Source organism: Schistocerca serialis, chromosome 1 (assembly GCF_023864345.2).
Source record: "Schistocerca serialis cubense isolate TAMUIC-IGC-003099 chromosome 1, iqSchSeri2.2, whole genome shotgun sequence".
NCBI lineage: Eukaryota > Metazoa > Arthropoda > Insecta > Orthoptera > Acrididae > Schistocerca > Schistocerca serialis.
The window spans coordinates 618,326,020-618,351,565 of NC_064638.1; the positions used below are offsets into that span (position 1 = coordinate 618,326,020).

The 25,546-nt window shown below is 38.5% G+C and overlaps 1 protein-coding gene across 6 annotated transcripts in view; it reads left to right on the forward strand.

The window, feature by feature from the left end:
- Positions 1–25,546, forward strand: part of LOC126477972 (protein SERAC1) — a 273,073-nt gene that overhangs the window by 242,714 nt on the left and 4,813 nt on the right. For all 6 annotated transcript variants that reach the window (XM_050103663.1, XM_050103662.1, XM_050103665.1 and 3 more), the window contains 4 exons: positions 6,911–7,063; positions 15,449–15,576; positions 20,204–20,353; positions 21,458–21,604. In XM_050103663.1, coding sequence (XP_049959620.1) covers positions 6,911–7,063; positions 15,449–15,576; positions 20,204–20,353; positions 21,458–21,604 — 578 coding nt within the window. The remainder of the gene's footprint in view (positions 1–6,910; positions 7,064–15,448; positions 15,577–20,203; positions 20,354–21,457; positions 21,605–25,546) is intronic.

The window sequence follows — 25,546 nt, forward strand, 5'->3', positions numbered from 1 at the left end:
ACTTTTGGCGGAGTGGGGAGGATTTCATGAAGGATGGATCTCATTTCAGGGCAGGATTTGAGGAAGTCGTATCCCTGCTGGAGAGCCACATTCAGAGTCTGGTCCAGTCCGGGAAAATATCCTGTCACAAGTGGGGCACTTTTGTGGTTCTTCTGTGGGGGATACTGGGTTTGAGGGGATGAGGAAATGGCTCTGGTTATTTGCTTCTGTACCAGGTCGGGAGGGTAGTTGCGGGATGCGAAAGCTGTTGTCAGGTTGTTGGTGTAATGATTCAGGGATTCCGGACTGGAGCAGATTCGTTTGCCACGAAGACCTAGGCTGTAGGGAAGGGACCGTTTGATGTGGAATGGGTGGCAGCTGTCATAATGGAGGTACTGTTGCTTGTTGGTGGGTTTGATGTGGACGGACGTGTGAAGTTGGCCATTGGACAGGTGGAGGTCAACGTCAAGGAAAGTGGCATGGGATTTGGAGTAGGACCAGGTGAATCTGATGGAACCAAATGAGTTGAGGTTGGAGAGGAAATTCTGGAGTTCTTCTTCACTGTGAGTCCAGATCATGAAGATGTCATCAATAAATCTGTACCAAACTTTGGGTTGGCAGACTTGGGTAACCAAGAAGGCTTCCTCTAAGCGACCCATGAATAGGTTGGCGTACGAGGGGGCCATCCTGGTACCCATGGCTGTTCCCTTTAATTGTTGGTATGTCTGGCCTTCAAAAGTGAAGAAGTTGTGGGTCAGGATGAAGCTGGCTAAGGTAATGAGGAAAGAGGTTTCAGGTAGGGTGGCAGGTGATCGGCGTGAAAGGAAATGCTCCATCGCAGCGAGGCCCTGGACGTGCGGAATATTTGTGTATAAGGACGTGGCATCAATGGTTACAAGGATGGTTTCCGGGGGTAACAGATTGGGTAAGGATTCCAGGCGTTCAAGGAAGTGGTTGGTGTCTTTGATGAAGGATGGGAGACTGCATGTAATGGGTTGAAGGTGTTGATCTACGTAGGCAGAGATACGTTCCGTGGGGGCTTGGTAACCAGCTACAATAGGGCGGCCGGGATGATTGGGTTTGTGGATTTTAGGAAGAAGGTAGAAGGTAGGGATGCGGGGTGTTGGTGGGGTCAGGAGGTTGATGGAGTCAGGTGAAAGGTTTTGCAGGGGGCCTAAGGTTCTGAGGATTCCTTGAAGCTCCGCCTGGACATCGGGAATGGGGTTACCTTGGCAAACTTTGTATGTGGTGTTGTCTGAAAGCTGACGCAGTCCCTCAGCCACATACTCCCGACGATCAAGTACCACGGTCATGGAACCCTTGTCCGCCGGAAGAATGACGATGGATCGGTCAGCCTTCAGATCACGGATAGCCTGGGCTTCAGCAGTGGTGATGTTGGGTGTAGGATTAAGGTTTTTTAAGAAGGATTGAGATGCAAGGCTGGAAGTCAGAAATTCCTGGAAGGTTTGGAGAGGGTGATTTTGAGGAAGAGGAGGTGGGTCCCGCTGTGACGGAGGACGGAACTGTTCCAGGCAGGGTTCAATTTGGATGGTGTCTTGGGGAGTCGGATCATTAGGAGTAGGATTAGGATCATTTTTCTTCGTGGCAAAGTGATACTTCCAGCAGAGAGTACGAGTGTAGGACAGTAAATCTTTGACGAGGGCTGTTTGGTTGAATCTGGGAGTGGGGCTGAAGATGAGGCCTTTGGATAGGACAGAGGTTTCGGATTGGGAGGGAGGTTTGGAGGAAAGGTTAACTACTGAATTAGGGTGTTGTGGTTCCAGATTGTGTTGATGGGAATTTTGAGGTTTTGGAGGGAGTGGAGCTGGAAGTGGGAGATTGAGTAAATGGGAGAGACTGGGTTTGTGTGCAATGAGAGGAGGTTGAGGTTTGCTGGAAAGGTTGTGAAGGGTGAGTGAGTTGCCTTTCCGGAGGTGGGAAATCAGGAGATTGGATAGTTTTTTGAGGTGGAGGGTGGCATGCTGTTCTAATTTACGGTTGGCCTGTAGGAGGATGCTCTGAACAGACGGTGTGGATGTGGGAGAGGAAAGATTAAGGACTTTTATTAAGGATAGGAGTTGACGGGTGTGTTCATTGGCTGAGTTGATGTGTAGGTGAAGGATTAGGTGGGTGAGGGCAATGGATTGTTCAGTTTGGAACTGGTATAGGGACTGATGGAAGGAAGGGTTGCAGCCAGAGATGGGAACTTTAAGTGAGAGGCCTTTGGGGTGATGCCAAATGTCAGACAAGCCTGAGAAAATAGAATATGGGAGCGTAATCTGGCTAGGGCGAAGGCATGTTTGCGGAGGGAATGTAAATAAAACTTAAAGGGGTCGTTGTGGGGCTGTTGTGAGGGTGACATGGTATTAGAAGGTGGAAAGTGTAACATGAGGTGAAATGAAAATGAAAATATATATATATATATAATAGAGGGAAACATTCCACGTAGGAAATAAATATCTAAAAACAAAGATGGTTTTACTTACCAAATGAAAGTGCTGGCAGGTCGACAGACACACAAACAACCACAAACATACACACAAAATTCAAGCTTTCGCAACAAACTGTTGCCTCATCAGGAAAGAGGGAAGGAGAGGGAAAGACGAAAGGAAGTGGGTTTTAAGGGAGAGGGTAAGGAGTCATTCCAATCCCGGGAGCAGAAAGACTTACCTTAGGGGGAAAAAAGGACGGGTATACACTCGCACACACACACATATCCATCCACACATATACAGACACAAGCAGATATATATACACACAAAATTCAAGCTTTTGCAACAAACTGTTGCCTCATCAGGAAAGAGGGAAGGAGAGGGAAAGACGAAAGGATGTGGGTTTTAAGGGAGAGGGTAAGGAGTCATTCCAATCCCGGGAGCGGAAAGACTTACCTTAGGGGGAAAAAAGGATGGGTATACACTCGCACACACACACATATCCATCCACACATATACAGACACAAGCAGACATATTTAAAGACAAAGAGTTTGGGCAGAGATGTCAGTCGAGGCGGAAGTGCAGAGACAAAGATGTTGTTGAATGACAGGTGAGGTATGAGTGGCGGCAACTTGAAATTAGCGGAGATTGAGGCCTGGTGGGTAACGGGAAGAGAGGATATATTGAAGAGCAAGTTCCCATCTCCGGAGTTCGGATTTTTCTCACGTGGAATGTTTCCCTCTACCTCAGATCTCAGAAGCCCTAGTGTAGACTATCTGCTTTCATCACTGGAACGTTCCAAAAAGTTAAATCAATGACCATAATACATGAACTTTGAAACAAATGTATGTAACATATTTCTACCTAAAAGAGTGAAATAGGTTTAAAAGATGGCAACAATTTAAAAAGGTGACAAAAGGCAACACTGTTAAAAAAGAAAAAAGGTGACTGGCTCCTCACACTGCAATTACTTCTCCTCTGATGGCATCACATGCAAACAAATCCATGGTACAACAGTGGATCCTGCATGTCAGCATCCTGTGCCAACCACTCGTGGGCCATGTAGAAGAATCCTTCCTAACCATCCAGAAATCCAAACCCCTCACCTTGTTCAGATTCACAGATGACATATTTGTGATGTGGACTGAGTGTGAAGACACCCTATCCAAATTCATCCAGAACTTCAACACATTCTCATCCATTCACTTCACTTGTTCCTCCTCAGCCCTACAAGCCACCTTCTTCAAAGTTGACCTACACCTCAAGGATGGCTACATCAATACCTCTGTCTGTATCACACCTACCAAGCACCAGCAATGTCTCCACTTGGATTGCTGCCATACCAAACTGTCCCTTCCATACAGCCCAGCCACCCATGGTTATCACATCTGTAGTAACTAGCAGCCCCTCTCCAAACATACTGAGGGTGTCCCTGAGACCTTCAAAGTGAAATTACTCTCCCAACCTTGCACAGAAACAGAACTTGTCTCTCCAGTTACCTACCACCTTCCACATACCACATACACACTGTGCAGCCACAAAGGAGCAATCTTCTCATGACTCACTACCAACTAGGACTGGAGCACTGAATCACATTCTCTGCCTGTGTTTCAACTACCTCACATTATGCCCTGAAATTAGGAATGTCCTACCCTATGTCCCTCCCACCCCTCTCACAGTGGTATTCCGCCACCCACTTGTGAGTCCCTACTCCACCCCTGCTCCTAACCCCTTGCCTCATGGCTCATATCCCTGCAATAGACCTAGTTGCAAGATCTGTCCCATACAGCCTCCCACCAACATCCACTCCAGTCCTGTCACAGGCATCTCCTATTCTATCAAATATCTATCTGTCAAAGCAGCTGCGTGATCTACAAACTAAGCTGCAACCACCGTGCTGGTTTCAAAGTGGGCATGACTACTAGCAATCTGTCTGTCTGTCTGCATGAATGGCCACCCCACTACCCGTGGCATATTTCTGCTCCCTTCAAGTGCAGTTGGTGTCTACAGTTTGGCTGCAGTGGCCAGGGACAATGGTAATCTCTCTTGTCTGTGTGTGTGTGTGTGTGTGTGTGTGTGTGTGTGTTTTCTATATCAGAAGAAAGCCTTTTGGCTGTAAGCTTAAATGTATAGCAATCTTTTTGTTGTGCCTGTGTGCAACTCAACGCCTTCTCTATATGATGAGCAGCAATGTACCCTTTCTATAATACTGTTGTTATTCCATCCTGCGCTTTTCATTCTTTGAATTTTGTATACAGATTTCATATTCCACAGCAGCAGGCCAGTCTTCATCATAATAAACTAAATTGGTTTGCATTATTCCGGCTGAAGATCCTGCATTTGACCTTCAGTGTGTTGTTTTAGCCTAACCCCTTTCATGGTGATGGCAACTATTTAAGCTTTATGGTCACTGAAACCTGTACTGTACACTTTTGCACACCACTTCAGTTTCTTTCTGTGGATTAAGATTTGATCCAAGGCTGCCTGCCTGGTAGGTGTTGTTGTTGTTGCATGGTTTACTATGGAAATAAGATTACATAATTCTATGAGACTGACTAGAGCTGCTCTCTATTTATATTTACAGAGGAAGCTTCTGTTGAAGTCACTAATCCTTTTTGCATTTACTTTATTTAGGAATCATTACATTTTTTCCAGAAACTCCCCAAAATTTTCTGATGGAGAATGGTACACTCTGGCTATTATCAAATTTCATTTTGGAATTTTAATCACTACTGTCTGAAAGTCATTGTTACTGTTTTGGTGGGTAATATTAGCTACATTAGTACCTTCCATATCATCCTTGGTGAGTACAGGTATTCCCCTATAGTGACCTTCGAATCTACAATAGTAGTAAGTTACAGATAAATTGTGGAGGGAGAAACCAGTTATCAGAAAGATATATTCCATAATTATCTTATAATTAATGCATTATTAGTATATTGAAATGTACTTTGCTGTATAAGAGCTGAACATGTTGGTGAAAGATATTCATTACAGAATTTTAGGGAATATCTATAGTACCACTAATATTAAGACCACTAATCTGCTCTGTTAGAGTTGTTATTTTTGTTGAACAGGAATCCTTGTAAAGAGTTGATTCATGTTGCACAGATGTTCAGTGCTTGCACACCAGTTACAGGTGTAAAGCTGCTAGTTTTTTGGTCTTTAAATAAAGTCCTGTCTCTCTGTACCTTGTGTTTTGGTAGCAGCCATAGAGTTGAGGAACAATCCAACACTACCACCTAATTGAATATGTACCATGACATGTTTCACCCCAAGAGTTTTCTGCTGTAAGGAAGTTTTTTACAGAATTTATAAGCTTTATTTAACATTTCTTTACCAGACCACTGTCACTTTTTAGAGTTCTTGTTGGGCATACGCCGCTCCTACTGAGTGAAGTGTATGCAGTAGTTAGCACACTGGTCTCACATTTTGGAGAATCATGATTCAAATCCTTGTCCAACCATCCAGATTTCGATTTTCTGTCCTTTCCGTAAATCACTCCAGGCAAATGGTGGGTAGATGCTTTGAAATTTCCATCCCCATTCTTGAAATAATCTGAGCTTGTGCTCCAGTTCTAATGACCTTGATGTCGAGAGGATGTTAAACTCTAATCTTACTTTCTATTTGCCACTGCTACTGGTGCCTGAGCCTAATGAAGTGAAATATCAGTTTAAAATATAGCTTTCTGTGTTGTACTCTTGGCTATCTATGACAGCTGAACAAGGAATTGAACTGTGGCATATTTAAACTATTCATTTGAATGGAACTCAAAACATTATTGGAACTGTTGCAAAAGTCCATGACAGATAACAACTTCCCTTTTGGCTAATCAGTGTGATCAAAAAGCCTTCTGACTTGTTTAAAAGACTTCCAACTTTAAGCAATTTGATTTCTTTACCCTGACAATTTCTCTGTTTCCCTCTTTTTTTTTTGTAGTAGTCTTTCTTGCTATAATCATGCATCAAGTGTCATTTAATATGTATTCACTGAGTAGTGATTGTGCAAAGTATCCTGTGTAAAGACTTTAAAAAAGACCAAGCACAAACGACAGAGCAAGAGATTGATAAAAACTAAATTACAAATACTGAACTAACTATAGAAGCTTTATTGGACAGCAGGAGCTAAAGCAGCTGGTTGACTTCTTGTATGATTCCTTCTGTTTCTCTCTTTATTTGTCCATTTTTGCATGTAAATTAAATCAGTTTCATTCAGTTTTTTCTGCAGCAATTATGCTTGACGTTCAATGGCCAAGCATGATTGTTAATGGTACAAGTTTTTAATGCATGTCTTAGGACGTTGCTTGAAGATTCAACTGAAGATCCTCTTCAAAAAAGATGTTTAAAAATGGGTGAGTATCTGGAAACTCAGTAGGATGGGATCTAATTATGATTAGTGTCTTAAAGTGTTATTGACAGAACACTGTTTAAGTATTAGAAAATGTATATTCTGGCTTATTTTTTGTATTTTTATATGAATTTTCTCTGTACATGTTAAGTGAAAAGTGCCCAGAATGCCATGAAGATATGTACACACCATGTTGGCCAAGAGACTGGCTTCCAAAAGATTGCCCTTACCTGCGGATAGTTGGTGTTAATTATGATACAACGATTTCCAGATGGTCCCCAACATGTCCTTCAGAAAAAATAAAGTAAGTATTTTGCTTGCAAAAGATGCTTCATATTAATATTGGATAATTGTAGTCAGATCTTACTTTTATTGGTGCTACATTTGAAATTTGTAATAGCCTGTAATCCAACATCCTATCCAAAGCATGCGTTAAACAACTACAAAGTTAGAAGGTGTTCTTTACTTTTTGATAAACATTTTTATTTGTCAGCTGGTTGACAACAGTCACTTTGAGAATATAAATAATGGGAGGAGCAAAGCTAACAACTCATCTATATCTACACTTATACTTTAGATTGTATAATGAAAAGGAAAGTTGCCACTCATCAAATAATGAAGATACTGAGTTGCACAGATAGGGGGGGGGGGGGGGGGGGAGGAACCCCTCACAAATCAAGCTTTCAGCAAGTAAGGCCTTCTTTAAAAATATGACACCCCCCCCCACCCCCCCCACCCCCCACCCACACACACACTCATGCAAACACGACTCACAAACACGCCTTGCATTCTGTAATTAATCTAATCTTTTCTGTACTACCTGTATGGGAGTGATATGTAGTCTAACGTTCTGACGACTTAAACTGTGAGTGTGGGTGTTTTTTACACTGATTTATTTCCACAAACCACATTCCACTTCTTTACAAGGTGACTTATTTGGAATTTTGCAGCCTCTCTCCTTTACGGGATAGTTGACTGCCGGAAAATCTCTTGACTTTTTCTCCATTGAATAGAGCTTGGTAAAGGAAATTTTAAGCCTCTTTATACTTATAAAATGAATAGCCAAACAACTTTCCTTTTCGTCAGTTAACGATGTATTTGGCTTTCATGCACAACATAATTCACACTTTCAACATACATTTGCAACTTTTTGTAAGTACCTCGCACCGTCATACATTAGAAACAAAATGAGTTACAGTTAAAAGGCAGTTGGCTTTACTGCCATGACTTTCTTAAAATGAATCAGAAATTACATCTTCCCTCTACTAAGGCTGAGTCAAGAGTTCACAATAGTACTTTTTCAACTGTTCTTGTTTCACATAACAATAGTCAGTGACACAATAAGCACAGAGCGGCATAAAAACTCCATGGTTCTTCCTTACACACTCATTAACACATATGGATTGTCTGACAGGTACTTGCTGGTGCCATCTGAACACCTGTACACACAAACGTGATGTGTAGTAGGTAGGATTTTACCATTCCACACTTGTATCTAGAATATCGTGTGTTCGAGGCAGTGGAAGGCTGAGTGGTTCTAGAATTTACACAGAAATTCTCGAATCACTACATATCCCCCCCCCCCCCCCCGATCAAACACGCGATATTTTATACATAGTCATTATGCAAATAATGTAACTCATAATAAAATTTCATATCTTAACAGTATGCATTTTTTTACATATATTTATGTACATATCTCTCCTTTCCGTCACAATTCTGTGTCCTCTCTGGAACAATCTTTCGCTTATTGTTTCTCTATTCTTTTCTTATTTTACTTATGTTATTAAGACATGAGCATGTACTCGTGGTTTTAGACAGCTTTACTAATATTTATGAATTGTGAGGACCTATTTTTTTTAATTTCATTTTTCAATCTAAAATTTTAGGTGTTTATGGCACATGAGTAATTTATTTCCATTCTTATTTTTTTGTACTACCTTTTTCCCAGAATGTACTATTTTCATTAGTTGTAGCTTGGAGGAACTCTGGGTGAAATGAAAGTGTTCTTTTGACACTCATGTACTTTCACAAAACATAATAACGCTAGTCATTCATAGAATTTACACTTTCCAGAATATTTCCTATAAAATTTGTGACTTTTGTCACGATACTGTCCCCTTCTTCTAGGATCAGCACCATTTCCTTGCTTGTGGGTTGACCTTATGAGATCACTTCCTCTTTCCATTCTGGTAGGTACGCCCCTTGCAAAACATCTCTAATTTTTTAGGCCACAGATCGTCCTTTCTCCCCATAGATACATCTGCCCTTTACACTTAGTGAATGCCAGGTACGTCGCCCTTATCCTTTCTGAGTAGGCCTCACGGTTCTTTACCCTAATATACATTTCTATGTATACCATGTAGTTAAGTATCTTCTGCTAAAATATAAATCTATTTTAAACTTCGCATTCATTCTTTAATACATCATTCACTCCCTAGAGTCCTCCTCTACTTATGAACTTCTATACTTTCAATAGATATTATGTCTATATATACTACTTACATACCACTATCCTTCAATTTATCAGAGTTTTTATTATACTGACGTTGCTTAGTGATCAACCTGACTAATTCTACTCCTACTTTCGTTTTCTTTCTTTGCTCACACATCTCTCTTATTTATCCATTACTCATTACTACTTTATAGTTGTTCGTTATGTATGTGCTCCTCTTCTTATGTATATTCGATGTAGAACCATCTTAATTCCCCATATATGCACGCATAATTCCCTATGTACACACCTTTTCCCCTACAACACCTGGCAGTTCTCATATTGTGACAGGCTTTGTCTTATATGATTTAATGTTTGTGTAGAAGCGTATGTTTGTGTATATGTGGATGTGTGTTCGTGTAATCTGATTCTTCGGCCTTCTTATCTAAAGATAAGATGTGGGTTATTAGTAACCACGGAAATAAGGTAGGGCTGCAGCGATAGAAGCTTATGAATATGGAAAGAGGGAAAAAATAGACAGGTCCTCAAGATGAGAAGTAAGAAAGGAAAAAATAGATGTGGTTGTTAGGATCAAAGAAGAGAAAGAAGATATCCCCAAAGACAGGAAACCCTTCCCACCCCCCTTCCCCAAGATCTATACCTCTCAGGTACTTGAGTAAGAAACCGGAGGAGGTTTGGTGTCAAATCGTCTCCTACAGAACGGTCTTGTCCCACCTTCACCCTCGAGGTCCCGAAAGGAAATCCCGGCCACTCTATGGAAACAGCAAATGAAGAAGAATCAGACACACTTGTTTGTGAGGGTTGTTTGAAAGGTGTGATGTGTGTTTTGTGTTAGTCATACTTTATCTGTTCTTGTAAACCATGCTTTTAGCTACAATACCCACCCCTTTCAAAATTTATACAAACCCTCCCATCTATAGCACATCTCATGTTGTTGTTGTTGTTGTGGTCTTCAGTCCTGAGACTGGTTTGATGCAGCTCTCCATGCTACTCTATCCTGTGCAAGCTACTTCATCTCCCAGTACTTACTGCAACCTACATCCTTCTGAATCTGCTTAATGTATTCATCTCTTGGTCCCCCTATACGATTTTTACCCTTCACGCTGCCCTCCAACGCTAAATTTGTGATCCCTTGATGCCTCAGAACATGTCCTACCAACCAGTCCCATCTTCTAGTCAAGTTGTGCCACAAACTCCTCTTCTCCCCTATTCTATACAATACCTCCTCATTAGTTACGTGATCTACCCATCTAATCTTCCGCATTCTTCTGTAGCACCACATTTTGAAAGATTCTATTCTCTTCCAGTCCAAACTATTTATTGTCCATGTTTCACTTCCATACATGGCTACACTCCATATAAATACTTTCAGAAACGACTTCCTGACACTTAAATCTATACTTGATGTTAACAAATTCCTCTTCTTCAGAAACGCTTTCCTTCCCATTGCCAGTCTACATTTTATATCCTCTCTACTTCTACCATCATCAGTTATTTTGCTCCCCAAATAGCAAAACTCCTTTACTACTTTTAAGTGTCTCATTTCCTAATCTAATTCTCTCAGCATCACCCGAGTTAACTCGACTACATTCCATTATCCTTGTTTTGCTTTTGTTGATGTTCATCTTATATCCTCCTTTCAAGACACTGTCCATTCCATTCAACTGCTCTTCCAAGTCCTTTGCTGTCTCTGACTGAATTAAAATGTCATTGGCGAACCTCAATGTTTTTATTTCTTCTCCATGGATTTTAATACCTAATCCGAATTTTTCTTTTGTTTCCTTTACTGCTTGCTCAATATACAGATTGAATAACATTGGGGAGAGGCTACAACCCTGTCTCACACCCTTCCCAACCAATGCTTCCCTTTCGTGCCCCGCTATTCTTATAACTGGCATCTGGTACAATTTGAAAGAGAGTATTCCAGTCAACATTGTCTAAAGCTTTCTCTACATATAGAAATGTAGGTTTGCATTACCTTAATCTTTCTTCTAAGATAAGTCGTAAGTTCAGTATTGCCTCACGTGTTCCAATATTTCTATGGAATCCAAACTGATCTTCCCCGAGGTCAGCTTCTACCAGTTTTTCCATTCGTTTGTAAAGAATTCGCGTTAGTATTTTGCAGCTGTGACTTATTAAACTGATAGTTCGGTAATTTTCACATCTGTCAACACCTGCTTTTTTTGGAATTGGAATTATTATATTCTTCCTGAAATCTGAGGGTATTTCGCCTGTCTCATACATCTTGCTCACCAAGTGGTGGAGTTTTGTCAGGACTGGCTCTCCCAAGGCTGTCAGTAGTTCTAATGGAATGTTCTCTACTCCCGGAGCCTTGTTTCGACTCAGATCTTTCAGTGCTCTGTCAAACTCTTCACGCAGTATCATATGTTCCATTTCATCTTTATCTATATCCCCTTCCATTTCCATAATATTGTCCTCAAGTACATCACCCTTGTATAGACCCTCTATATATTCCTTCCACCTTTCTGTTTTTCCCTTCTTTGCTTAGAACTGGGTTTCCATCTGAGCTCTTGATATTCATACGAGTGGTTCCCTTTTCTCCAAACGTCTCTGTAATTTTGCTGTAGGCATTATCTATCTTACTCCTATTGAGATAAGCCTCTACATCCTTACATTTGTCCTCTAGCCATCCCTGCTTCGCCATTTCAAACTTCATGTTGATCTCATTTTTGAGACGTTTGTATTCCTTTTTGCCTGCTTCATTTACTGCATTTTTATATTTTCTCCTTTCATCAATTAAATTCAATATTTCTTCTGTTACCCAAGGATTTCTATTAGCCCTCGGTTTTTTACCTACTTGATCCTCTGCTGCCTTCACTATTTCATCCCTAAAGCTACCCATTCTTCTTCTACTGTATTTCTTTCCCCCGTTCCTGTCAATTGTTTTCTTATGCTCTCCCTGAAACACTGTACAGCCTCTGGTTTAGTCAGTTTATCCAAGTCCCATCTCTTTAAATTCCCACCTTTTTGCAGTTTCTTCAGTTTTAATCTACAGTTCATAAACAATAGATTGTGGTCAGATTGTTCAGCTAGTCACATCATATTATATTTTCCATAAATGTAATGCTCTATTCAACTTATTTCGTCTGGACATCACTTTTTTTTCCAGTCTCTATTTTATGGTTATATTCGGTTTTCCTTTTTAATAAGATTACAGGATAGTTCTAGATTTTTAAAGGAATTCAGTGCAGAAAACTATTTTGGAAGAAACATCAGAAACAACTCAGGATCTGACGGTTGTCACGCTGCCCATTAACTCAGAATGTTAACTTCCCTGGGGGGATAGATGACTCCACCCAGGTCCCATGGATCTGATATTAACTTTTCTTATGCACTGGCAGACCAGTAATTTTCTTTAAATTTCTTTTGAAAGTCCTCCCAGAGGGAAAAATTCTCAATATTTACTGTATCCCATTCTGAGGCTTCCCCAAGAAGGTACCCAACAGCAAATTCAATCTTCGTAGAATCCTTCCAATTTTTTGGTAATGCTTGGTTAAACCTTTTTAAGAAATGTATCAGATGTACATCTCCATCCGGCTTAAATTTATGTAATTGACTAGATAACCATGAATTAGCTCCCCATTGTAAATCATTCCTGCTTCACTAGTTAATACCACATTAGGTGAAGTTACCCTTTTTTCTACTTTGTCATGAATAAGCTTAAATTCTCTCCACAGGTCTGCTATACCCTTCTTGGTATCATTAAGTTCAGAAGAAGGAATAGGCGATACATTCCCGGATGTTACTCTCTCGGTAACTTTTCGATCTATAATTTTCCCGGATTGTTCCTCCAAACTAATTGCATTTATTATATCAGAGTTAGCTATTTTCTCTTTGAAATTCCTTTCTACATTGTCTACCCACATACTGGCACCTGTAATTTGCGAATGAATGATTGGCATTAACTCATTCTCCTTATCTAAACTCCCTTGCAAAGTATACAACCCATGTCTTACATCATTACACTTAATATTGTACACGTTTTCAAAAGAGCCCAACTTTTCAATAAGTTTGGATTCTACATTATTACATTTGTTCTCAATGTTAAGTTCTAACCTTTTTGACAAATCCTGAAAGGTATCATTCTGTTTCTGACAAAGGTTGGTAAACATATGATTTATATGAGTAGTGAAAGAGTTTGTCAAGTCATTTTGTAGATCTACTTTTAAATTGTCTACTGTAGTTCTTTTAGCGCCAGACTCAGTCTTCAAAGTACCCATGCCTTCCCGCAGATTACTAAATTCTTCGCTTTGAGAGTCGACCTTGGCACTTAACAAACCCAAATTTGTAATTTGAATATTTAGAGTTTCCCTCTGAGCATTTAAACCTTCACTATGGGCATTTAAAGCTTCAGTCTGGGTATTTACTAAGCTTAGTTCTTTACGTATGTTAGAGTCGCACTTTGAGCTTCGACTAAATTTAACAACTCAGCCCAGTCACACACTTCTTTGCTAACTTTCATGGCCATAGCCAGGTCTTGAGTGTCCCCAGCTTGTATATTCTCCATACTTTTATATACTTTATCCCTAGTAAGCATTTAAAACTAACTTTAAATGTGACACAATAAAAGTTCACTCTACACTATCTTGTACCACTTCGTACTGAAGTAATGAAGTGTTGTTTCATGCTCACCCGGCATAGAATTCTCGTAGCATAGGGGAGCGGATGTGGAGGCAGGTCAGCACCGGTGAACAGGAGCTGGTGCCGGCAGCGTTGGATGTAGGTTGGTTTCCGCGTCTACGTCCCTGCGATGTGTGTGAGAGCTGTATACTCCCCACACTGGATCTTCTTGGTTGAAGTGTTCTTTCTTCTTATTAGACAAATGTGTCAAAATCTTCTTTAATATTTTTATCGTTGTGAGTTTTTCATTTCTTCACAGTCTTTCCCTTCAAATTTTGCTCCATTGGATACTTAAACATATTCCAATGTCTCAGAGTAATTTCCTTGTCTTATTATGTTTGGTTGCTATGGCAACACACAACAGCTTCTTTCCTCGTTTTTGACTTAAAATTCCTGTTTTCTCGGTCCTTTCACACAGGTCGCCATGTTCTAACATTTTGTGACGTCTTAAAGTGTGAGAGTAGACATACAAACTTTCCTTTTTGTCAGTTAACGATGTATTTGACTTTCATGCACAACATAATTCACACTTTCAACGTACATTTGCAACTTTCTGTAAGTACCTCATACTATTGAACATTAGAAACAAAATGTGTTACAGTTAAAAGAAAGTTGGCTTGACTGCCATGACTTTCTTAAAATGAATCAGAAATTACGTCTTGCCTCTACCAAAGCTGAGTCAAGAGTCCACAATAGTACTTTTTCAAATGTTCTTGTTTCACATAACAATAGTCAATGACACAATAAGCACAGAGCAGCATAAAAACTCCATGGTTCTTCCTTACACACTCACTAACACATCTATGGATTGTACGACAGGTAATTGCCAGTGCCATTCGACCACCACATCTGTTTTCTTCCCGAGACTGACTTTAAACCTGCACACACAAAAACATGATGTGCAGTAAGTAGGATTTTACCATCCCACACTCGTATCTAGAATATCGTGTGTTCAAGATGGTAGAAGGCTGAGTGGTTCTAGAATTTACAAAGAAATTCTCGAATCACTACAGTAGGGGGTTGTAGTATATTCCTAGAGTCATCATTTAAAGCTGGTTCTTAAAACTTTTTAAGATAATTTATTTTTATCTGCAAGAATCTGCCAGTTCAGTTTCTTAAGCACCACTTTCCCATGGATCAAACAAACCTATGACCATTTCTGCTGCCATTCTCTCTATATGTTCAATATCCTCTATTAGTCCTATTTGGTATGTGTCCCATGCGCTTGAGCCGTATTCTAGGATGGGTCACACAAGAGATTTGTGAGGAATCTGCTATGAAGACTGATTGGATTTCCCCAGTATTCCACCAGTAAACCGAAGTCTAGCACATGCTTTACCCTGTCCCATGACTGAGCATATGTGATCATTGCATATCTTATCACTACAAAGTGGTTCACCCAGGTATTTGTTTGAGTTGAACAATTGTAACTGTGATTCATTATAGGGTCTACGTTTCACTTATCATCTCAACTATATGGTGAGTGTTATCTTAACTACTTCCATTATTTGTTTTCCACCAAGTACATTCCATTGCCATATTCTGCTATTATAACCTTATCTGTTGACTACTCATAGCTCATTTTGGTTACAGGTGTACACTGGACGACAGAAGTGAAGAAATTATGGAGAAATTAAAGCTCGCTGGAGTCGGTCAGCGACCTGTTATTTGGGTTACTCACTCTATGGGAGGATTGCTTGTGAAAAAAATCCTTGTGAGAGGTGCATTTATTTCAGATTTCTGTATTTACCTTGCCTTGAAATATATGTGGAGAATATTCAGCTGCATCTTGTAGCTGGAACTACTTTGGTATTGTCATAGAATTCTTGCGTTCTACTCAACATATACTGATATATTTAAAAACAATAGTCTCTATGAAACTATGTTTCAAGAAGAGTCAAGAAAAGTATTACTTCATCCTAGTTGTATCTCATGGAATAACCACAGTGATACAATTATGGATAATTGATTCAATACAAGAGCTTATCAACACTCAGTCTTCCAGCACACCATTCAAACATGGTACAAGTGGAAGGAAAAATGATAGCGGTTGTTTGGATGATGCTGATTCTGCAAATATTGTTCAGTTAATGAAAAGCCACCCCAGTTTCTTAACTGGAGCTTTATTAAGTCCACATGACCAGTTTCAGATTTAAGGAGGCCATTATCAGGTGCTTCTGAAGCTGCCAAATGTTAATACATAATATGATGAGTATAAAGATATTTGTTTAATAATGAGCGATGAGAAACAATGCTTTTATACGTATGATAGAAGTGAATAAAGAATAGACAACTTGTAAAGAAGCAAAATTATACAATAAAAATAGTAGTAGCTGAGTGGATTTAAAAAAGTTTTGTGCCCATTGATTCCATGAGAAAAATGGGCATGTCATCATTATAGAGACTGTACAATCCAATACATTAAAACTGTTAATGTGCTTTAGCTTAAAGAGTGTTATGTTCTGATATGCATGAGAATTATAATTACAAGTTTTTCAAATAAAGTGGTGAAATTAATTGTTCGTAATTAATGAGAGTGTAAAATGATCTCGATAATGAGGCATCTGAGTAGAGCATAAAGGTGCAACCTCTAATGAGTAAAATTTAAACCACTGGCAACTGTTGAGGGCTCTAGAAATAACAGAAAGAGACAGTTTTCTGCTTGTTGTTGTTGCCATCAGTCTGAAGTGGTTTGACACAGTTCTCCCTGGTAGTCCTATGTGTGCAAGTCTTTTCATTTCCACTTAACTACCACACCTTACATGCATTTGAACCTGCTGACTGTATTGAAGCCTTGGGTCTCCCTCTACAGTTATGCGCAACCTTCCTTTCATTACTAAATTAACCAATGACACCTCAGGATGTGTCCCATCAATATGTGTCTCTTCTAGTTAAGTTGTGCCGTAAAGCTCCCTTATTCTACAATTTCAGTCTATAGTTACTCTATATACGCACTTAATTATCAGAATTCTTCTGTTGTATCACATTTCAAAGCTTCTGTACTCTTAATGTCTATTCTATTAATTATCCACATTTCATTTCCATGTAAGATTACAATCCAAACACTTTCAGAAGACACAGCCAAACACCTAAATTTATATTCCATGCAAACAGATGCAAGTTGCAAAAAACAAAAATTTTTGATCAGTTGCCCAAGAGTATAAAATATCTGACAGATAGCAAAGCAAGTTTAAAATCTGGCCTAAAATCATTTCTCCTGGACAACTCCTTCTATTCTGTGGATGAATTTGTATTTAAGTACTGGTGGCCTGGAAAGAAGAGAGAAAGAGAGAGAGACCTAGTTTTATATGTTATTGTAAGAGTAGGACTAAAAGATAATGTATTCATTAATGTCAACATGATTATCATGTACAGATATCCTATTAACTGGCTTGTTGCACATAATTTTGATAAAAGAATCATTCAAATAATCTATGGAACATGTAACTAACAAAACAAACATATTTCTCTTTTTGAGGAAAGCTGTTCTTGTTATTGTGCTCTGCTGTATATGTCCTCTAAACTTATGCCATTGTCACTTATTTTGCTGCTACCCTACAACTTTTAGTGTTTCATTTTTTAATCTAATTCCATCAGCATCACCTCATTTAATAGGTTACACTTGGTATTCATTATTTATATTTATAATCTGTTTTCAAGAGGCTTTCTAATCTTTACAACTATTGGCCACATCAGTTGCTGTCTCCGACAGAGTTACTATGTCACTGGCAATGCTTAAAGTTCATCTGGATCCACATCTACTTTTATACTTGGCAAACCACTATGAGGTGCATGATAGAGTGTACATTCCATTGTTTCAGTTATTAGGGTTTCTTCCTGTTCCATTCACTAGTGGAGCACAGGAAGAATGATTGTTTGAATGCCTCTGTGCATGCAGAAATTATTCTAAACTTTTCCTTACGATCCCTAAGTGAATGATACATAGAGGGTTATAGTTCCTAGAGTAATCAATTAAAGCTGGTTCTTGGAACTTTGTTAATAGACTTTCTCAAGATAGTTTATGTCCCTCTTCAGGAGTCTTCCAGTTCAGTTCCTTTGGTATCTCTGTGACACTCTCCCATGGATTAAAGAACTGTGACCATTTGTGCTGCTCTTCTCTGTATATGTTCAATATCCTGTGTTAGTCCTATATGGTACAGATCCCACACACTTGAGCAATATTCTAAAACGGCTCGCACAAGTGATTTGTAAGTGATCTCCTGTGTAGATTGGTTGCACTTCTCCAGTATTCTACCAATAAACTGGAAGTCTACCACCTGCTTAATCCAGAACTGAACCTATGTGATCATTCCATTTCATTTCTCTACAAAGTGTCACACCCAGGTATTGCCCAGGAGTCAACAGTGACTCATTGATGTTATAGTCATAGGATATTATATTTTTCTGTTTTGTTAAGTGCACAATTTAACATTTCTGAAAATTTAAAGCAAACTGCCAACCTTTGCACCACTTTCAAATATTATCAACATCTGACTAAATATTTATGCAGCTTCTTTCAGTTAGTATTTCATTATAGATAACTGCATTAAGCCTTATTTTACTATTAATATTGTCTGCAGGGGCATTAATGTACAATATGAACAGCAACAGTCCCAATTTACTTCCCTGGGGCACACCCAAAGTTCTGCTTGCAACAGATCTGTTTCAAACCTGTAAACATCTTGAGTTTTGTACCTATGAACTACAATTTGCAGACACCATTGATTTCCTGTTATCATTTGAAAAATACTGTTGCAGAATCCCATTGAATGCTTGTCGAAGCTTTCTGCGAACATGTTCTTGGGAAAACACAGTGTTTCGAGTGGTACGAAAAATTCCAAAGTGGTGATTTTGACATGAGAAACAATGAGCGTGGGAAACCATCAAAAAAATTCAGAGACAATGAATGTCAGGCCTTGTTGTCTGAAGATGCTAATCAAACTCAACAGTAACTCGTGGAACAATTGAATGTGATGCAGAAAGCCATTTCTCTTTGGTTGAATGCTATGTAAAAGTTGCAGAAAGTGGGAAAATGGGTTCCACATGAACTGAATGAAAGACAGCAAGCAAATTCAAAGACCACTTGTGTAATGCTGCTCGCCAAATACTAAAGCAAGTCATTCCTCCATCGAATAGTATGGGTGATGAAAAATAGATATATTTTGAGAATTGTAAGTGTCGTAAATCATGGGTGAATCCAGGCAACCATTAATACTGATCGCTACCAACAGCAAATGTTCGATTTAAATCGAGCATTATGTGAAAAATGACCAGAATATGGAAAAAGGCAACACAAAATCACATTGCTCCATGATGACACCCCATCACACACAGAAAAATGGGTCAGAGAAGCTATCGAGGCATTCAGTTGGGAAATACTAGGGCATGTGACTTATTCTCCAGATTTGGCTCCTTCTGATTATCATCTATCAGCATTCCTGGGGCATATTCTCACTGAACAAATCTTCAATTCATATGAAAATGTATGAAAATGGCTCACTGACTGTTTTGCTTTGAAAGAAGAACTGTTTTCTTCGTATAGCATTCATAGCCTGCCAGAGAGTTGGGAGAAATGTATAAATAGCAATGTATAAAATATTGTCTATCAGTTTCAAGCAACAGATGTGCAATTATTGCAACCAAATTCCGGTTTCGTACGTCTACACCTGGTATCTCATCATCAGTCTAGACTGGTTTTCATGTTGGTTGTTATTGCTAGACATTACCAAGTATTTAGATAAGTAATATCAAATTATTACTTATCACAGCATTATTACAGCTACAGTAAAACCATGAAGACAAGATACAGACAGAAGATAAAACAGAGAGAGAAAAAAAGGAGAAACTAAATCAGAGCATAATTATTAAATTGTCACTACTTCAACACCCCCTTTAATTTAATAATTTCATTAAATATCTGCAAATTTCACCGTATTGAACTGTACACTTGTTGCTTTTGTTAACATGTCTGCCACTTGTTCCTTGGAGTTAATGTATTGAACATTCAGATTTCCTTCTTTATACAGTTGTCATGTGAAACTGTATTTAATATTCACATGCCTCAGTTGACTATGTTCCCACTTCTTTAGTAGACATATACATGACCAACATAAATAGATAGATATTGGAAAAGAGATAAATATTAAGGTAATGCATCTTACAAGATATTAAAAATATTCCATTACCCAAGTGTAACCCCCCTACAAACTATCATATGGGCACTCTTGATTAAGTGTGAGACCTTAAACAAAAGGTGATACAGATTGACAACATAAATAGATAGATATTGGAAAAGAGATAAATATTAAGTTAATTTTTTGTAAGATACTGTGATTATCTTCGTTGCAGCTTGGGAGAGTGGAGATAGAAATATTTGCTATAAAACTAAAGGCATAGCTTTCTACAGTGTGCCACACTTGGGTTCACCACTTGCAGAGCTTACACAAGCCATGCAGATTCTACTGTGGCCGTCGGTTGAAGTACAAGAGCTAAGAAAAGGTAAAGTGTTATATTACCAAATCATTATCTTTCTCATCAATTTCATACACACAAAGACTTGTTCACATTTTTTTTATCACAGTTGTAGTATGTGCAGATACTTATGTTAGAGGTTGTTGTTGTTGTGGTCTTCAGTCCTGAGACTGGTTTGATGCAGCTCTCCATGCTACTCTATCCTGTGCAAGCTTCTTCATCTCCCAGTACCTACTGCAACCTACAACCTTCTGAATCTGTTTAGTGTATTCATCTCTCGGTCTCCCTCTACGATTTTTACCCTCCACGCTGCCCTCCAATACTAAATTGGTGATCCCTTGATGCCTCAGAACATGTCCTACCAACCGATCCCTTCTTCTAGTCAAGTTGTGCCACAAACTTCTCTTCTCCCCAATCCTATTCAATACCTCCTCATTCGTTACGTGATCTACCCACCTTATCTTCAGCATTCTTCTGTAGCACCACATTTCAAAAGCTTCTATTCTCTTCTTGTCCGAACTAGTTATCGTCCATGTTAGATCCATGTTATGTTAGATCTGACAATGAAAACAAATTATGTCCTGTTGCCGGAAGTGATGCTATATTTCCTTACATGACAGATTGAATGCTGTATTCGTGCAGTTTCTCACATTCATTCCACTATAAGCATTTTTGTTTTGCATATATTGTTTTTCATTATATCATTTATAAAAGCCAGCAGCTGGATTTGGAGGTGATCTCCTTGCAGCTGGCAGCAGAGGTGATTGAACACTAACTCCCAGGCATCAGGATACATTTATTCTTTGCACAATAATACAATTTGTATGAGGAAATGCAGCACTAAAACAACATTCTCATGGCAAACGATTGACTGTGAAGGAAATATAATGTATGTTGTAGCAGTTGGTGAAAGCGAAAGGAGGGGCAGGTCACTCAGACCCCAGGATGAGTGTTGTGAGTTCCAGCCATTCTATTTCTTCGCAATTTTAAGAATTGTGTTACTCATTTTTTTACCCAAATAAGGCCGGTATATAATTTATTGCTCTTCACATATGTTGAAGCATTTGTTATCTGTGTAACTGTAATCTTTACTGATCATGATTTGTGCTGATTTGATCTATCTCTTTACAGATTCTCCAGAGTTAAAAAGTCTCCATCAAAAATTCTTGCAGATGCTGCCTCATTTGCAAATTCAAATAATAAGCTTTGCAGAAACAAAATCTACTCTTGTTTCACCATTGAGATTGCAGTTTCATTTTGTACCTGTTCCATCTGCAGGTAATGTGTCATTTTCTTGGTTTTCTCATAACTCTGAAATATGAGTAAAAGCTTTTTTAATAACTTGCTAACTTATCACAGTTACATGCATCTTTACATTGGAATACATCTATTAACTAGGTATTACAATTAGTAGAAAACAAATTGGAAGAGTTGAATAGAAATGTCCAAATAAAACATCACTAGGAAATAGCAAAATTTTTACAGTGAGAAACTCTACAGATAAATAAGTGGAGAAAGAGAAGCAATGAAAGGGCACAGGTACTTGGGAAAATGGAACAGAATTCTATGGGAAATAAATTCCAAAAGGTGCAGCAAACCTGAACCATTCAATATAAAAAAAGTCATTTGACCTTAAAAGTATGTAATGAGATTCAGTTGTTTTCCCTTTTTGCAGCTTTTCCTCTCCTGTCCAGAAGCTATTGGCTAAGTTTTTTCTGTACATAAGCTCAATTTTTTTCTGTTTCTCTTAACTAGGTATGTTTCTGATGCATCCAATGAACTATAATAATGTTTAAACAAGTCTTGGAAAGTTTATATAATTTTCTCTCATTTCATAGTAACTGTGCTGTCTACAATCTCAAGTAATGAACTGTGTTGTCTATCAACATGAGATTCTGTTTTGTCATCTTTATGTTTTGTTTTCTATTTTTGTTCTATTTTTTTTAATACAATTTTATGTGTATGTTCTTACATCCTCTCAAAAGCACTTCTTAATAGTTTTGTTTAATTCAGGATATTCTGTAATGTTCCTTTTATTCAGTAGTCAGTGTGTTCACCTATCCAGCCCCTTCCCTGTTCCCATTCCAGCACTAAACAGCTATTGTTCCACCTTCACACCCAGTCTTGTTATTTCTCCCCCCCTCCCCCTTCCCACTCTCCCCTGCCCTCCATCTAACCTGCAGCCTTCACTGTACACCACTCCCTCCATACTATCCCTACCCCTCCCCACCACAGCATCCTCCTTACCCCCACCCAGTCGCCACTCCCACCATGCACTGGTGCTGCTGTTCGCAGTGTGGTTTCAGTTGCCTGAAACTGCAGTCGTGCGAGTTTCATTTGCGTGTGTGTGTGTGTGTGTGTGTGTGTGTGTGTGTGTGTGTGTTTTGTCTATTATTGACAAAGGCCTTAATGGTTGAAAGCTATAATTGTGAGTCTTTTTATTGTGCCTATGTGCGACTCTGCATCTCTTGCTATATGATGAGTGGCAACTTTCCTTTTCATAATATTGTTTCTTTTATTGTCTACGTGGAACTTTTGTCTTCTCTTTAACAGTAGTCTTATTCAATGTGTGATATTCTTTGCTCCTAACGTTTTCATGCTTGCAACATATTTTGATGTATGTGTAAGTACTTATTTTTAAAAATAAATAACCCTTCCATCTCTTTCTAAATAATCAGCATATTATGAGGTGCTGAAATTACTGCTTAATTTAATCTTATGTACCACCTTATCCTGCTGATGAGCCTATTTCTATGAAACTGTTTCTTTCTGTCTATTTATCTATTTTTACTGTACATTGTATGACTATATGGTAACTTTTTAATTGTAAAGTGATTATGGACAATCACTATCTCTACAGTTTCCATATTATTTGATAAAGTATAATTTTAATTCCATTTGGACATTTCAAAGTCCAGTTTCCATTTGTAACAATGTGGCAGTGTGGCTTCAGCTGCCAGAGACTGCAGTCATGCACACGTGTATGTGTGTGTGTGTGTGTGTTCTATTTTTGATGAAGGCCTTACTGGCCGAAAGGTTTATTTGTGACAGTTTTTTTGTTGTGCCCATCTGCGACTCAGCATCTCCTCTATATGGTGAGTAGCAGCTTTCCTTTTCATATTGTTACATTCCATTCTGGATTTTCCAGTTTTCATTTGTTTTTCTTTTGAAAGACTATGTCAAAGACAAAAACATTCTTCTTTTCTGAAAGTTCGAATGACGTCTAACCCTTGTCATTTTTGTTACCACACTGAAGGTGCTCATTGAAGAATCAAGCCGTAGATTTTGTCCTAATTTTGCATTTGAATGTTCCATTATCATTTTGTATTGCAGTCTGCTATCATTTATCATTCTCTGTATGTCTTTGTAGAGGCCATCTAATTTATCAACTGAAAGTGGGCATGTTGGTGCATAAGAGAATGATTTCCATTCAGTAGCTTGTATGTAATTTTAATGTAATCTTGCTATTCTGCCCGAGGATCCCTCGGTGTCTGTAATATTGGTCTCAATTTCATTGTGTAAATTAGAACTTCCACCTGAATTTATTCCTTGTTATGTTTGTCTGTACTAAAACATTTGTCCTGATAATAATTCTATTTGGTCTTTTTTTTCTAATAATCTTACTGTATTCCATCTGCTCTTATTTAATCTTTTTTTCAACACTACCTTTGAATTTACTTCTTCTTCCTACTCCAGTAAACTACCTTCAGTTGTTCTGAACATGGTACATAATTTACACAGTTGTGTTGGTAATAGGACATTCATTTCAACAAAAAGTTACTTTTCAGTTGAAGAAATAATGGAAGTTAAATTATATTAAAACTAAAATTTGATGAAGCAATGGTTCACAGTCTTTAAAAAAGTTTTGAATGTGATAAATACCACTTATGGCTGTTAATGTGCGTATTACTTGTGATTAAAATTTTGGCAGTTTGTCATTTTCAAGCAGCTTCCATTTTTCATGCAGTTTCGCACACCTGAGTGAATTTTAACCTTTAAATGAGGATTGAATTTTGTCTTTTAAATGAGTAGTAGTAATGTGTGCAGTTGAATGATACTAATTGTCTGTGGGTTAAACTGCAAGAAAATGCGAGATACCTGAAACAAACAAAACATCAAAATTGCAATTACGGCTACTGTTATCTTCACAGCCATGGTGGTATTTATCATGGTTGAAGCTATAATTCCTTGAACAGAACAGAATAGTAAAAGCAAAACAAAGAAACAGTGAAATGAAAAATGTCCGTTTAATAAAAAACAGTAGATAATCAAAAAACAAAGATAATGTAACTTACCAAATGAATGTGTTGGTATGTTGATACACACACAAATAAACACAAACACACACACAAAATTCAAGTTTTCGCAACCCACGGTTGCTTCATCAGGAAAGAGGGAGAATAGGGAAGGACTTTCCTGATGAAGTGTTGTAAATAACCTTTCATTCCCTGTAATATATCCCTACCAGCTCCAAAATTTCAGCAACCTTGTCAAAAGCTTGCTCCAAATCTACAAATGCTTTAAACATAGGTTTACCTTTCTTAAACTGATCTTTGAGAGTTAAGCTGCAGAGTCACTAATGTCCCATGTGTTCATACATTTGTCCAGGGCCCAAACTGATCTTCCCCAAGGTCAGTTCTATCAGTTTTTCCATTCTTCTGTAAATAATTCATGTCAATATTTTGCAACCATGACATATTAAACTGATGCTTCAATGACATTCAGCACCTGATATCTTTGGAATTGGAATCAATACATTCTTACTGAACTATGAGGGTATTTTGCCTGTGTCATACATCTTACACACCAGGTGGAATATTTTTGTCATGGCAGGTTTCCAATGATATCAATAATTCTGAGGGAGCGTTATCTACTTCAGGGCCTTTGTCACAACTGGGCCTTTCATTGCTCTGTCAAATTATCCTTGCAGTATCGTAGCTTCCATCTCATCTTCACCTCTTTTTCTTTCTATAATACTTTTCTCAGCAGTAAAATTCTCTCAAGCTTCTAGCCACATCAAGTGGTTTAAAATCCAGTAACCCTTGACAATGGCTGAGGAGTACTTGGCCAAAGGCTTCTGGATTTTAAACCACTTGATGTGGCTGCAAGCTCAATTCCCACATGACTGCCTGCCTGATCAACACCAGTGACACTATTGTAAAAAAAAACTCAAAATGATTTGTGAAGTTTCCACAGTGGCGTTCACCAGAGTTTGCAGTT